Source organism: Neofelis nebulosa, chromosome 4 (assembly GCF_028018385.1).
Source record: "Neofelis nebulosa isolate mNeoNeb1 chromosome 4, mNeoNeb1.pri, whole genome shotgun sequence".
Taxonomy (NCBI): domain Eukaryota; kingdom Metazoa; phylum Chordata; class Mammalia; order Carnivora; family Felidae; genus Neofelis; species Neofelis nebulosa.
Genome location: NC_080785.1, coordinates 58827284 through 58842988, shown reverse-complemented (window position 1 = coordinate 58842988; position 15705 = coordinate 58827284). Strand labels below are relative to the sequence as shown.

General features: G+C 37.1%; 1 protein-coding gene across 12 annotated transcripts in view; it reads left to right on the top strand.

Annotated features, from left to right (window-relative positions):
• HDAC9 (histone deacetylase 9) overlaps positions 1-15705 on the top strand; it is a 938649-nt gene that overhangs the window by 55658 nt on the left and 867286 nt on the right. For all 12 annotated transcript variants that reach the window (XR_009260421.1, XM_058724883.1, XM_058724881.1 and 9 more), the window contains exon 2: positions 14986-15105. Coding sequence is in view for 11 of the 12 variants with exons in the window: in XM_058724883.1 (XP_058580866.1) it covers positions 15084-15105 (22 nt within the window). In the remaining variant the exon portion in view is untranslated. The remainder of the gene's footprint in view (positions 1-14985; positions 15106-15705) is intronic.

Below are 15705 nucleotides of genomic sequence, written 5' to 3'. Positions count from 1 at the left end.
GAAGTAAGATGAAATTGCTTAAAATAAAAAGAAAAATAAAAATCTGCTTATTTCAGTGTACATTTGGAAGGTTACAAAAATTAGGTCAAATATTGATGTTTGCTTTTTGGTATTTTTGTCTTTTAATTGGTAAGTTAATAGGGATATTTCCTTGGGTGAGATCATTTTCTGTGAACTTGGGAAGAATTGGTTTGCCTGTTTGCCAGTGGACATGTGGAAAATACATCACTGAAGCGTATGTTGTTTATTTTTTTATTATGAAATATTTCAGTAATACAGAAAAGTATGAACAATAAACTTAATAGTTATCTACACATATGCCCCTGTCAGATCTCTGTATTTTGTGCTATTCCCCTCAGGACTTTTTGTTTTAATAAGTAAAGTGTTTGAGATGTACTTGAAATACTGTTAATTTCATTCACTCGAAGGTAGCCACTATCCTGGGTATGGTGTTTATCATTCCTATTCATTTATTTATTCTTTAGCTATAATATATTTATCCACAAATATTGCCGTATCATTTTGTATGTTCTTGAACCTCATATAAATGGTATATTATACAAATAATGCTTTAGCTTATTATTTCACTAATTTACAATAAGCTTTGAAACGTATCTGTGTTGATATGTATATCTAGAGGTCCTTTATATTAATTACTGTAGAGTATTCTTTTTATATTAGCATTTATTCATTTTCCTGTTGATGAACATTTAGATTGTTTTCAAATTTCTGTTCTAAATAATCTTGCTGTGAACATTCTTGTGCAAGCAGTCACATGGGAGAATTTCCCTAGGAGAATAATTGATGGGTCATTTATTAGTTTCCTATTGCTGCTGAAACAAATTACCAAAACCTGGTGTTTTCAAACAACACAAATTTATTATCTTATAGTTATGGAGATTAGAAGTCTGACACAGGTTTCAGTGGGCTAAAATGCAGGTGTTGGCAAAGCTGTGTTTCTTATGGCACCTCTAGGGGAGAATCCGTTTCTTGCTTTCACAGTTTTCAGAAAGTGCTCATTTTCTTTGGATTATGGCCTCTTTGCTCTGTCTTCAAAGCCAGCATTGCTGCATCTATTATTCCATAGTCACATCTCCATCTGACTCTCTTCTGCCTCTGTCTTCCACTTTAAAACACTTGTGAATACATTGGGCCCCCCTGAATAATCAGGATAATCTCCCTACATTAAGGTTATTTTATTAGTAAACTAAATTCTTCTGTAATCTTCATCACCCCCTTTGCTATGTAAGGTAACATATTCACAGGTTCTGAGAATTAGGTCATGAACATCTTTGGGGTATCATTATTTTGCCTACTACAGGTCATGGAGTGCTATAAATCTCCCTTAGACTAAATAGTTTTAAGTTTCTATTCTAAGTGGTGTGTGCTTAGAATATTCTCTCTTAAAGTGTAGGAGAATTTCAGTTGTTCCTTATCCTTGCCAACACTAGGATTATGCGATTTAAAAATGATATCCAATCTTACGGGTGTGATTGGTATCTCATTGAGCATCTTTTCATGTAATCATTGGCTGCCGAAATTCTCCTTTCAGTTTGTTGCCCATTCCTTTCCTTTTCCTATCCTAAATTGTTCTTTTTTTTGTTTTGTTTTGGTTTCTTACTGATTCATGGATGTTCTTAAAATATTCCTGTTCCTAATTCTTTGTTGGTTATTTGCATTGCAATATTTTTTCCTCAGTGTGATTTATCTTTACACTTTTTGAGAGTTTCTTTGATTGCACAAGTTTTTTAATTTCAAAGTTGACAAATTCTGGCTCATTGAAGAAATAATATCCTATTTGAAGTCATGAAGATATTCCTTTTTATTTTGTTAAATGTGTAACAGTGTAAGTTGTTTATTTTAATATATTTTTTTGTCTCTAGCTGTATATGTTTCTGTGTTTGTGACATGTAGCAACACAAGTCTGATTTATTGGGTTGGCTCAGTTTTATATAGGCTATAACTGAGAACTATATAATTTAAAGGTTGATGATTTTATGAAATGTTATTGCTAGGAAGAACTTCAGAGGTGATCTGGTTTAAAACTGAGGCCCAGAGAGACGGGGAGCAGCAATTCTAGAACTACTTGTATTGATGTGGTGAACTACATAGATACTGCATTATATTATCTTCATGGCTGAGGAGTCTGCCTGACCTTGAAGACACGTTTTATACTATTGGTAGATAACTTAACTCTTGGACTGAGTAAAATAATGCATACTGATTTACATCCAAGAAAATAAAACAACATTTACAGAGTAGAGATTTTCATGAGATGGTAGTAAATTATTTTGTTTGAACTTACCAGGGGGAAAAAGTATCTGAAGGAAGGAGTTGTTGATTCCTGTGACTGTAATGCTTATTCAACCTTCAGTGATGAGTGCATGATTATAAAAACAACTAGACATCAGTTTTGTTGAGAATAGCCTATTTCCTCTAGAGTACATATTTTCTTTTGGAAAAATTCTGTCACAAACATGCCTTTACTGTGGACCAGGTTCCAAAAGGGATACTGCCTTTAACAAAGTCTCTCACTTCTCTATCTAGGTACTCACCCACAGCACTACCTGTACCACACACACTGTCCCTTCTCCAGTTCACTGAACATATTTATTTTCTCAATATTATTCAATTCACAGACTCTTTAAGCTCAGGGATAAAATTAAGTGCATTTCTGATGCCCAAAATAAGCATCTCAAGAATTTTTCAGTATTTTTTTTCTTAAAGGAGTGTTGCAGAGGAACTTAAGAGTGAGTGACAGTTGACAGAAGATGTGGTTGCCCAGCAACTGGCAATTTAAGTAACTAGGAGCTGATATGATTTACCAACCTGATAAACAGCAAGGACTTTAATACAATCTTAAGGACTGCTACAGATGTTGCATTGAGCTATTTATATGTGTTGATCTGTCTCAGTCTATTTTAATGTGTGTGTGTGTGTGTGTGTGTGTGTGTGTATGAATATTTTTTCCTGCAGAACGGGAATATGAAAGCAAAGACTGTATCTCTTCCCCTATGTGACATTAATAGAAGTTGCCTGCAGTAAAATGAGTTGGTTTAGCTACCCTTTGTTTTTATGCAGATACTCAGTTTCAAAGGATGCTTTCTCACTGAGAGGAAATAAATGTCCTTTGGATTGAGTTCTGGGTTTGTTTTGAGTTCTGAGATTGTATTTATATTCTCAATAATTGTTGTTACCTTATTTTTGCAAGTTTTATAATTTGAATCTTTTCTCCACTTTTTGAAACAGAGTAGGAATTGCTCTTTATTCTTCATAAGATAATGAGGTTTAATAAGATTTGCTCAGAGTGAGTTGGCTTCATTCATTAGTGTGTTTTACTAATGGGATCAATCTCTTGATCCTGTTATGAGCCAGTTAGCTTCCTTGGAGCAGTTGAATTTTCAACTTTGCTAAAAAGGCTGCCTTCCTGACCCTCAGCAGACATCTTACATGGTTCTTCTAAGAGATGTTAGAAAAGCTGCAACCCATCAGTAATAATATAGTAATCCAGAGTACCTCCTCCTGGCAAGAGTTAGTACTATCATTTTGTATATAAAGAACATGGTATACTTGAGAAGCAGTCTGTATAAATTTGTCCTCTTTTGGGGGAAATAGAATATGCTTCATAAAACAAACTACCAACATCCTGTTACTAGCATAGAGCTTGAGATAACTTTGAGGATAATTTTATTGTATTTTTTAATTTTTTTAATTTTTTAAAATTTACATCCAAATTAGTTAGCATTTAGTGTAGTAATGATTTCGGGAGTAGAATCCAGTGATTTATCCCCTACGTATAACACTCAGTGCTCATCTCAACAAGTGTCCTTCTTAATGCCCCTTGCCCATATAGCCCATCCCTCACCGAAAACCCCTCCAGGAACCCTCAGTTTGTTCTCTGTATTTAAGAGTAACTTTGAGGATAATTTTAACACTGAAAATATTTTATGGTAGGGGACTACAAAAATAGATCATTTTTTTTTTTTTAACGTTTTTTTTTTATTTATTTTTATTTTTTTTTTTTATTTATTTTTGGGACAGAGAGAGACAGAGCATGAACGGGGGAGGGGCAGAGACAGAGGGAGACACAGAAGCGGAAACAGGCTCCAGGCTCTGAGCCATCAGCCCAGAGCCTGACGCGGGGCTCGAACTCACGGACCGCGAGATCGTGACCTGGCTGAAGTCGGACGCTTAACCGACTGCGCCACCCAGGCGCCCCAAAAATAGATCATTTTAATCATGAAGTAGTTGAAGGACACAGCAAGGTAATTTAAAAATTGTTTCTTGAAGCTATTTACAATTCACTGAGGTTAGGACTTAGGGAACTTCCTGGAAAGGAGGACATTTTTGCCAACTATGCATGTTTGTATAATACTCAATATCCTAAAGCTGCATGCCAGTTCTTCCATGGTACCTTCTCCCCTCTACCTCTGAGTGCAGTGAAAGCTTCCTTCAAATCCCTGTAGCCCTTGTGCTGTCCTATTCTTTTTAAGACATGATATCTATTAGGGGTGCAGTGTTTCACAATTCCAGAGGCAGTTTGCAACACAGAGGCCCTGACTGTCATAATGATATCTCACATTTGTTGAGCACTGCGCTAAATATTTTAAATATATTGTTGTTTGTCCCTAGTTTTACAAATAGATATTAGAGTCAACAACTTACCGGTGAGCAAACTGAAGGTCAGAGTGGTAAAATAATTTGCCTGTGAGAATATAATAAGAAAATCAGAGAGGTGTAATTTACAATAAGGTCTGTCAGACTTTAAGTGTGTTTTTCACTGTTTCTCTCTCTCTCTCTCTCTCTCTCTCTCTGTGTGTGTGTGTGTGTGTGTGTGTGTGTGTTTTGTTATTTTGTTTCTTAACTGTACATATATATTCAGTGGTTCTCATATTTTAGCTCAGTTAAGAATTATTGTGGAAGCTTGTTAAAAACACTGTTTCTGGGCCTTTGTCCCAAAGATTTGAATCTAGGAGGTTCTTAGATGAGTGCCAAGTATCTGAATTTTAGAACAGTCCTTGGATCACGCTATGAGAGATCCTTCACACTATGAGTGAAATCTGCATGGCAGGGGCCATCTGAGCTACCTTCTCAGCTCTGTACCAAACATTCTTAGTGAGCACTCCAAGTACATGTTACACTCAAGCATGGTTAAAACTGTTGCTTTTATGCTACATATAACCCACAAAAGGTTCCATAGCATGAACCTGGGTTGACTTAGCGGAACATAATTATGAAGTTTGTGTCAGTTAGAAAAGTCAGTAATAGGGGCGCCTGGGTGGCTCAGTCAGTTGAGCATCTGACTTTGGCTCAGGTCATGATCTCATGGTTTGTGGGTGCGAGCCCCACGTCGGGTTCTTTGCTAACAGCTTAGAGCCTGAAGCCTGCTTCAGATTCTGTGTCTCCTTCTCTCTCTTTCCCTCCCCCACTTGTGCTCTGTCTCTGTCTCTCAGAAATAAATAAATGCAAAAAAAAATTAAAAACAAAAAGAAAAGTCAGTAATAATTGGTAGGGTAAAGTTAAGAACAAGATAGTTGATATGATGTATTTCTTACATATCAGTGTATTCTAGAAATTGAGGGGTATCCTAAGATATCAGTGTGTGTTCAAAGGAAGCCTCTGTAGAGAAAGAAAAAGCATAGGCAAGAAAAGAACCGGAGAGGGATGGAATTGAGATAAATCTTAGGTATAAACTATAGTTCTTTGTAAGAAGATAAGAAGGAGTTAAAGATGGAAGATGGGAGGTTGGCTCAACTCATTACTTAAGGAGAGTTTTTTTTTTTTATTTTGTTAAATGTTTTTATTTTTGAGAGAGAGAGAGAGCAATAGAAAGAGACAGAACATGAGTGGGGAAGGGACAGAGGGAGAGGGAGACACAGAATCCGAAGCAGGCTCCATGCTCTGAGTTGTCAGCACAGAATCCAATGTGGGGCTTGGACTCGTAAACCATGAGATCATGACCTAAGCAGAAGTCAGGCACTTAAGGGACTGAGCCACCCAGGTGCCCCAAGGGGAGTTCTTCAGAAAGGGATTAATGAAGTGAATGACCTGTTCAACTGGAAGAGATTCCAGAAAAGGCTAGTGGAAAAGTGGGTCAAAAATGTCCATCAATGGATGAATGGAGAAAGAACATGTGGCATATATATGTGTGTGTATATATATATACATATATATACACACACATACATACACAATGGAGTATTATTTGGCAATCAAAAAGAATGAAATCTTGCCATTTGCAACCACGTGGATGGAACTAGAGGGTATTATGCTAAGCAAAATAAGTCAGTCAGAGAAAGACAAAAATCATATGACTTCACTCACATGAGGACTTTAAGACACAGAACAGATGAACACAAGGGAAAGGAAGCAAACAATATATAAGCAGGGAGGGGGGCAAAACATAAGAGACTCTTTTTTAAAAAAATTTTTTTAATGTTTTATTTATTTTTGAGACAGAGAGAGACAGAGCATGAACAACAGAGGGTCAGAGAGAGAGGGAGACACAGAATCCGAAGCAGGCTCCAGGCTCTGAGCTGTCAGCACAGAGCCCGACACGGGGCTCGAACTCATGGACTGTGAGATCATGACCTGAGCCGAAGTTGGCCGCTTAACTGACTGAGCCACCCAGGCGCCCCCATAAGAGACTCTTAAATATGGAGAACAAACAGAGGGTTCCTGGAGGGGTTGTTGGGGGGGGGGCGATGGGCTAGATGGGTAAGGGGCATTAAGGAATCTACTCCTGAAATCGTTGCACTATATGCTAACCAACTTGGATGTAAATTTAAAAAAAGTGGGTCAAATACAGAGAAATGAGTAAAAAGAAGCAGTGACAACATGGTTCTTGACTGGGGATGGAGCCCATGTACCTGCTGTCTTTTGGCAACTGCCCTCATGGCTCATGGCTCATTGTTTCCCTTCTTTACCATGTGGGAACTCTGCTGTTGTCATTTCTTCCCCTCAGGTGCATGTCTGTCCATGTCTGGAGATATGTCTTGGGTGGCTTAAAATAGAACTGACCACTTTCAGTAGAGTAGTTAGTAAAATGGTTAGTAAATTCCTCCTCATAATAAGAGGAGAGGCCTTAGAGTCTACTGAAATTCCCAAGGTGCTCTGTTAAGACAATAGAAAAGTTCTTTATAGAAAGATTTATACAGTGCTCGGGGAATACAGTTCCTGTTTCTTTTCAAATTTCTGCAAAATGATAATTGTTTCTAACTTACTGGATTTGATATTCTTTTGCTTTCCTTTCCATCAATACCTAAGAAGTGATTAAAAAAAATATTAGCAACATCAGTCAGTAAAAGATTAGGGTAAAGTATAGTCACAAGCAAATATTGGCACATTGTATTTCCATAGAATACACATTTGCCTTCTAAAAGGAAGAAGCAAAGAAAGGAGAAAGCTTTAGTAATTAGATCCCTGTTGTAGCCCTAGTGGAGTGAGAAAGATTAATAGCTGTGGCATAGAACTTGTTCCAGGGTGAGAGGCACTGTGTATCACAGTTTCCTCCTGGGATGGAACTTGGCCTGAAGTAAAACACAATTTCTATACTAATAATGATACTAATAGTCAACATTTTTGTGCACTTTCTCCTTACCGATTACTTTACATTTATTTTTTCCAAGCCTCACAACGACCTGGTGAGTTAAGTAATTCATGTGTAAGCATCTGAGGTTCAGAGAGGTTAATTGACTTCCATAGCACCCAGCTAGTGAGACATTTCACATGGGCAATTTGCTGCATGAAGGGATTATCAGATCTTCAAGAGGTACATAGCAGCATTAAAGAAATCACAGACATTTTTAAAAAATGTATTCAATACTGAAGTTTGGAAAAGAGAACTATGTCAATCTAAATTGCAGCAATGGATAAAGGTCTTTTGTATTTGGCCAGCTGATCATAACCCGTGCCTCCACACTAGCAAGGGAGTAGACCGGGAGCCAGGTTCTTTTAAGCATGCTTGATCGGGCAGTTTTCTGCAGGGAAGGTTATAGTGTAAGAGTTACAAAGCCCTCCTGCTGCACAGGTATCAGAGGTTGTCTGTTACAAGTTCCTTCACTTCGACTATTACTTCCTTTTCACAATTCTATTTTGGACTTCTGTCTCGTGTGTATTTACAGGTAGACAAAGCTTTTTTTTCTAAGAACCCCTTTGCCATGACTGAAAAGGAGCCTTGTATGTCCTGCAGTTTCTGGGTATTGTGATTCTAGTTTTAAACTCAAACTGATGATAATGGCGGCTGTGACTCCCTATTCCCTATTGTCCAAGGAGGGAAGTTTCAGGTAGGGGCTTCAAAGATGATTCAATAAAAATCAGTGCAGTAAGAGTTTTTGATAAAATGTTCTTTGTTATCTATCAGAAGCCATTTAAGATATGACTTGGGTACTGGCGTTCCTGGGGCTAAGCCCAATGTTGTAAAAAACAAGACTTACTAAGAAAAGGTCTGTTTTATTAGTGCAGGTACTGTGGTTGGCAGAACTTCTTCTTATGAAATGAAATAACCAGCAGACCATTCCTGATTGTGTTGTATATTTTTAGATGTTACCATTGAATTATATTTATAGTATAGACTACTGAATTCCGTCTTAAATATGCAAAATACATGCATAACAACTAACCTCCCAAGCTGCGTTCCCTGCTCTGTGTTACACCTGCATTGTAGCCTGTACTTAAATGGCTCTCCTAAAAGTCTTATAATGGAGCTTATTATTTGCTTTTAAAATGTAAGCACAGAGACTGCATGTGAGATGTGTGGCCCTCTGGGTGACACGTTCTGTTCTTAGCTGTACTCAAAGGTGAAGTTAGCAAACATCTGGCAAACAGACAGGGAGTGAAACCAATAGTCTTGTGTAGGTAACTGCCCAGAGACTAGAATGAGCCAAAAGGAGTCGATGTGCCAGTCTTTATGAATGTGTTTGATAATTTGGAGCACCAGATGTCTGCTGTGGTATTAGGTGAAGTTAAATAACTGGCTGTATCTTTAGTGTGGCTCTTGTTGTGTCCATCAGTTTTCCAGTCCCCAGAGTCCCTGGGGTCCTGTTGCTTAAGACAACTTTTAAGTATTGTCAGGAGCATTATTTGCACAGTCCTGCTTCTGTTGTTAAAATTGAAGAGGAACAAGTATCCTTAAATCTGTATCGCATTCTCTTGTGTCTTGATGAATAGTGGTTCGATGATTTTGATGTAATGGTGAAGTTATAAAACTTGTCGAATAAAGAAATGGACTTCCTCCAGTGGAGAAAAAGCTGGGCTAATAAGGTGAGAAGCTGAACCATTTTAGTGATCTGGGAAATCACTTCATATGATAAGCCCTAGAAAATGACAGTATCTTGGATAACATAATTCACAGGCAAATTTGGTTTTGGGTGAATGGTGTTTTCCCCTGATCCGTGAAGGCATCCACCCGCTCTGGGTCTGCTCTTCTTAGATGGTGGCCCATCTAAGTGGAGAGTATTTTCTTTTTTTTGACCCAAATCAAAGGACTATGTTCTAGTCCTTCAGAACTCTATAATAAAACATTGGATAAATGATTCTGCAGCCAGATCGGGCAACCGCAGATTCATTAGTTCAGCCCTTCCCCTTTGTTAACTCATCTATCAAGAATTTATCATGTGCCTGCATGTTCCAGGTACTGTACTAGGTGTAGGCATTATTGAGATGAATACAGTATAATCCCTGAACTGAGGAACATAGTCTTATGGTGGATAAAAGTACTTCACTAACATGAGAGGCATTATTATTATCTAGCACAAGGGGTGTTATTACAGGTACAAGATACAGTGGGAAAGGATATAGATGGGGAAGCTGACCTTTTGCTTGGAGTGGCTGGTTAAGCGTTCTCATTGAAGATGGTCTTAAAGAATTTGAGCTGGAAGGTAGTGAAGATATGACAGTAATCTTTGTAGAAAGAAGTACAAAGGCATGGAAATATGAATATGAATAATACTATACAGGAATAATCAGGACCCACAGTCTGCTGATGTGCATTAGTACAGCCATACAGGTAGTGTTCATTTTGATTATTTGGTGCCTGTGCCTCAGCAGTAGTTAACAACGTGGAACATCACCCTAGGAATAATGACAGATTGTGTGGAACCATAGGATTGTGTGAGGAAAAGATGGAGAGAAAATGAGGTGGGAAGAAATGAATTATGAAGGAACTTGAATACCAACTAAAGAGTGTGCTGGTCGCCAGATTTTATTTGCTCACTCACTTATTCATTCAGACATTCCCTAGAGGCAGGGATACCAGATAGAAGGTCAGATAAAGAATCTAATTAAGATGAACGATTACTTGGGCCAAGGCAGCACTCATTGAAATGTAAAGGAGGGCCCAGATATGAAAGATATTTTTAAGACATTAGTATACTGGCTTTGGTGACTATCTGTGGGAAATGCAAGAATCAGAGAAGTGAAATATAATCTGAGCTTTCCAAACTGGTAATGGAGTATCTTGTATGTAATCAATAAGAGTTTGTTGAATTGAATAGAATGTTAAGAGTAATTTTCTAGTGTTTTCCTCTAAATATAAAATCGTGGTAGAATTTCATGTTATTCTAAGGCATAAGAGAGAGAGACTATGGGCTTGATGATACTCAGTGCACTGGCACAGTAGGCTTATTTCACCAGTAAACTCTCTTCAAGTGGATGTTATGAATTGAGTCAGCTCATGGTGCCTACTCTATAGAGGATTAGTGGCTAACAGCTCCACCTAAGAGAAGGACTGCAGATGAGTGTGAATGTCTTTGTAGACTGAGCTGTGCATTACAACATACCCTAAGTCTGGGAAAGATATTTTAGAGACACATAGTTTTTGTTAGCTACATAACAACTGAAGCATTGCTTTCTTTGTGGCACATTGTCTAAGATAATAGCAATTGTCCACAAGGAAAAAACTGTAATAAAAGGTCAGACTATAGTTAAAAAACCAAGAAAGGTTGTGGTAGGACCATGAAGTCCAAGTCTAAGGAAATGAAAGCTTATAGTGTGAGAATTCATGTAGACAGACATTCATTCCAACTTTTTGATTTATTTTATTGTTTTTGTTTGTTTTGTTTTTTGTTTTTTGTTTTTTTTGGGTTTTTTGGGTGACTGAATTCAGTCTATTCAATGGCTAGATAGGTTCTTTAGTAAGGGAGACCTGTTACTTAATGAGCCATTACTGAAACTGTAATGACTAGGTAGACACAGTCTTGATATTTAACCAGCTCTGCTCGAAGGGTCTATAATTCATTATGATGCTACAGAGAACACTGGGCTAGCAGTCAGAAGACCAGTTCTTCCATTTTACCACCTACATGTCTGTGAACAAATCTCTGAAATTCTCTAAGCCTCAAATTCCTCATCTGTAAAATGGGAATAATAATGGCTTATCAGTGTACTCCAAAGAGCTGTTGTGAAGATCAGAGGAGATAATCCTTGTGCAAATTCTTTATATCCTGTAAAGTCCTGGTGACTTGCCGTGCTATTACTGTAGAACATGTCATACAGGTAGAATGGCTAAAGGACCTGTGGAAACAACCCTACAATGATGCTAATGAGAGCAGTGTGGCATGGGGTGATATAATGTGTTAGTGCCCTTCTTTCCCTGGCTGCATGGGCAAGCTGAGACATTGCAAGATATCACCCCCTTGGACTGTTGCACTATGCTTGTGCTATGTCCCACGATATCATAGCAATAACTGACTTGTAGGCAGCTGATCAACCTGCAGTCAGAGGTGGTCTTTTGGAAGCAAGACTCCCAGTGCCTTATTGTGGATTCACAGAGCTCAAAGAATATATTCAGGAAAAAAAAATAACCATTCTTGGATCTCAATAGGTAAAAGATTCATAGCAGCAATTTTACTCTTGTTGTGCTTGTGTTTATATCCTTAAATGTGCACATATATATTTTTATAGCATGAACAAATTAATGTGCAAATTAGTTGAAACTATTAATTGAAAACAAATATATTTCTATATCTGCTTGGATAATCTGTACACACAATCAGCATTACTTGCTTTCTTTTTCTTTTTTTCATTTATCAACCCACTTGAAGGCCAGTTTCCTATTATTTCTACATTAGGCTTATTTGTAAGAATGACTAATGTACTAGGGGAAAATGTTCCCATTCTAAGAAAACAGTCTGTTTCTCTGGAGCTCATTTGGATAAAGAAGTGTAGGGAGATTTAAGAATAAATTGCCCATTCTCATTGACCGGTGTTCCCTCGCTGACCACCCCTCTTTCTTTTCTAAGTAGCTAAAAACTGTCTTTTGTACAAGGTTTATTTGCTTATCTTTGAGAGAGATAGCACTCGAGCATGAGTGGGAGAGTGGCAGAGAGAGGGAGAGAGAGAATCCCAAGCAGGCTCCACACTGTCAGTGCAGAACCTGACATGGAACTCCATCCCACGAACCGCGAGATCGTGACCTGGGCTGAAACCAAGAGTCGTGAGCTTAACCTACTGGATCACCCAGACACCTCTGACTTAATTTGTGTAAAATTCTGTATCAATTTTGTCCCTATAATGTGTGAATACAGTTGCTAATCTGTCGATTTTGTTGGCCATGAGGAAAGAGAAATTTATGTAGCTGATGATGCACATGTGTATGCACATGCACACACATACACACAAGATGCATATATGTGTAGAGGATCGATACCCCTGAAACATTTTAGGAGAGATTTTGATGTGCCCACAGTTCAGTTATGCAGCTATACTGTCATGATAATTTTGGTTTAATGCAATAAATGGGAACTAGGATGTATCAACATGGAATTGCACGTTAATTTTCTTTATGCAGCATTCAGATAATAAGACTTTAATAATATTAGAAGGATATGTCATGTTTAGGCATAAAAGGCTGAATGGCAGAGTGAGTAGATTACATTTTAAAAAGTTATTTACTGATATTTTAGAAGCCAAATTCATATTTCCATCTGAGATTTATTTTGCAAGTCACGTCTAGAGCTATGAAGTCAAAACCCAACAATTATGTACATAGCCATGAATCAGCATGTCATGGACATTTGTTATGTATGTTTGTGGAAATAAATGGCAGGTGTGTGGAAATAGAAATAACTTTCTCATTTTAGATTTGGGGATAAGTAGTAAAACTTTGGCTTTGGTATTATCACAATTAAAATTTTGGACATTATTGGCTAAATTTAGTTGTATTTGTACATATACAAGTATTTGAACAAAGTAACATAGATTAAAAAGAAGTGTTTTTTTTTTTTTTTTAACACAGAGTAACTCTGCCACTGATGGAAGACACATTTCAGTACTGTCTCCCTCCATACTCTTAAGGTTTCCTGGTTGTTGCTTTTTGTTATTCCTAATTTAAAATCAAATTGTACACTGGGAAGCCAGAATGTATCAAGAGCATTTATGAAATGTTTCATACTGCATTGTGAAAAAGTATAACTGCCAAAATCCTCAACATTCACATTCATTAATTTTAGTGTATAAATTCAAATCTCACTCAACTTTGTTTTTGCTTTTGCTTTATTACCTTTTAAATATGAAGTAGATGATATCTCATTTTTCTCACTCATAAAGAGAGGGGAGAGTTACAAGTACCTATTAGCATGGTTAATGTGAAAATGATATTAAATCCGATGATAGGTTTAAAAGTACACTGTAACTATAAAGAACTATGCACATGGTGTTATTACTTTAAAATATGACATTGACATCTTCATTTAGAAGCCAACGTCAACATGTCTCTGCTGATAGAGAAATCAAGAGTTTTCTACTTTTCATTTTTCATTTTTTGTAGAAATATTGCTTTCTCATCAACATGGAAATTAAGATTCTTAAAACAATGCTAATAAAATAAGCACATCAGCATAATTTTTAAAGAAGATTTATGAAACTATACGTTATATTGTTACATGTATGTAGCACCAAAGATATGATGAGAAGTAACCAGCTGGACTGATAACTCCGCTGTTTTAGTAACTAGCCTATTTCTATGTAGAGACCATTGAAACTACTATAGGTGTTCTTGGTGATATTATTTAGTTCTTCAAAGGAAATATGTATTTATATCCTGCTTTATACATTTGGGCAAAAATAGTATAACACTTTCAAGATACTGATGGGAAAGTGAGTCCCAGTAAATATGTTGGATTCTCAAGATAAAGAGAAGTACAATTCTCAGTGTTCACAGCATTCTGTCTACAAAAATAGTCCAATTGGAATATGCTATTTTAGTAAGAAACTCATTAAGTATAACTTTAAAAGCTGCTTCTTCCTTTTCTTTTTTTTAAACTTTGACATTCCAGTAAACTGTGAGGAGAATGTCCTTCCAATTGCGTTTCCTTTGCTGAAGTGTCTAGAAGTAAGAGTACATTCAAATTGTAAGCAGAAAGTCCCTTAAATTCCTTTCCAGAAGTCCATCCTGTAAGTGCCACTCCTAGAAAGACTATGGCTGTTATTGCTTTTGGCTGGAATAAGACTGCAAAAGGTTTCAAGGAGAAATGGAAATTGTAATGGGGGTTTTCTGTCACTTGTATAGTTTATGGCTGATTTGTTCCTTATTTTAGTCCATTAAAATTTTTTTCACTAAGAACTCCTGCCTCTGGAAGGAAATCTTTGACAGTGATAGTCAAGAATTCTATGTAACGAGACCCTTGTATCCACATTCCAAAACATGTTTTCAATTTGTATAATAATGATCACAGTGAACAAATTATAGTGAACAGTAAACAGGAAACTAATTATAATTGTGTGAAGTGCTTTTCTCCTCACAGATTCTTTCCACACCTATTATATTATTTGGTGTTCACAATATTCCTGTGCCTTAAGGAATTTTGTTTTTTTATGGGTGAAGATTTAAGACACCAGGGAGTTTGATGTGACTGTTTACATGGTCCAGCTGTGGCTGAGCTGAGGTGCAAAGCCAGTTCTGTCTCTTTTCCTATGTAACTTGACATAACCTGTATCATACACATTTTTTTTTCTTTTTTCTTTTTTTTTTTTTTTTTTACATTTTAGGTTTCTCCTCTACCAGTCTGTCCAAGACCAACACTGAAAGCGGAAGGAAGGCGGTGAATCTGCATCCCATCCCATTAGTCCTTCTCCAGATTCCCACGATGAGCTCGCCAGTGCAGCCCGGTCAGTCTGGTTCCTTCTTAAACCATTAACCAACTTTATGTGAAAGTTGTTGTTTTGTGTTGCTTCAAAGCAAGAAATTTCAGTCATGAAAGGACTTTTTTTTTTTCTTTCTGACAAAGATTGGTTAATATAATGAATTTTGAATGTTGTATTCTACAGCTAATCCTCTATTACATAACCCAGTTTGCTTTCCAGGCAGTAATTTCATTTGTGTTGTTATCTGAGCACTAGGCTTTAATCCTTCTGCTCCTAATGTAGCATTTGGATTGCATTTTATGACGTTATTAATATTTATTACATATGATGTTGGCATCTACTTCACACCCATGGTCTTTCTGACCTAATACGTGTCTGTATGCTATTAAATTGTGCTGTGGGCTTGGGAAATCAGCTTGTGGATTTACACTTCTCCATCTCTTTGACACACAGGAAGGATATTTCTCCTCCCTGCCCTTCTTTGCTGCCACTCCTGTTTCCTATATACATATTTAATTATAATCTCAGCACCTGCTTCCTCTGAGTCTAGTGTAATACGTTGCTCATATAGTTGTGATCAGCAGAGCCAACACCCATTCCTACAGGAACTGGGTGTCACTTTTG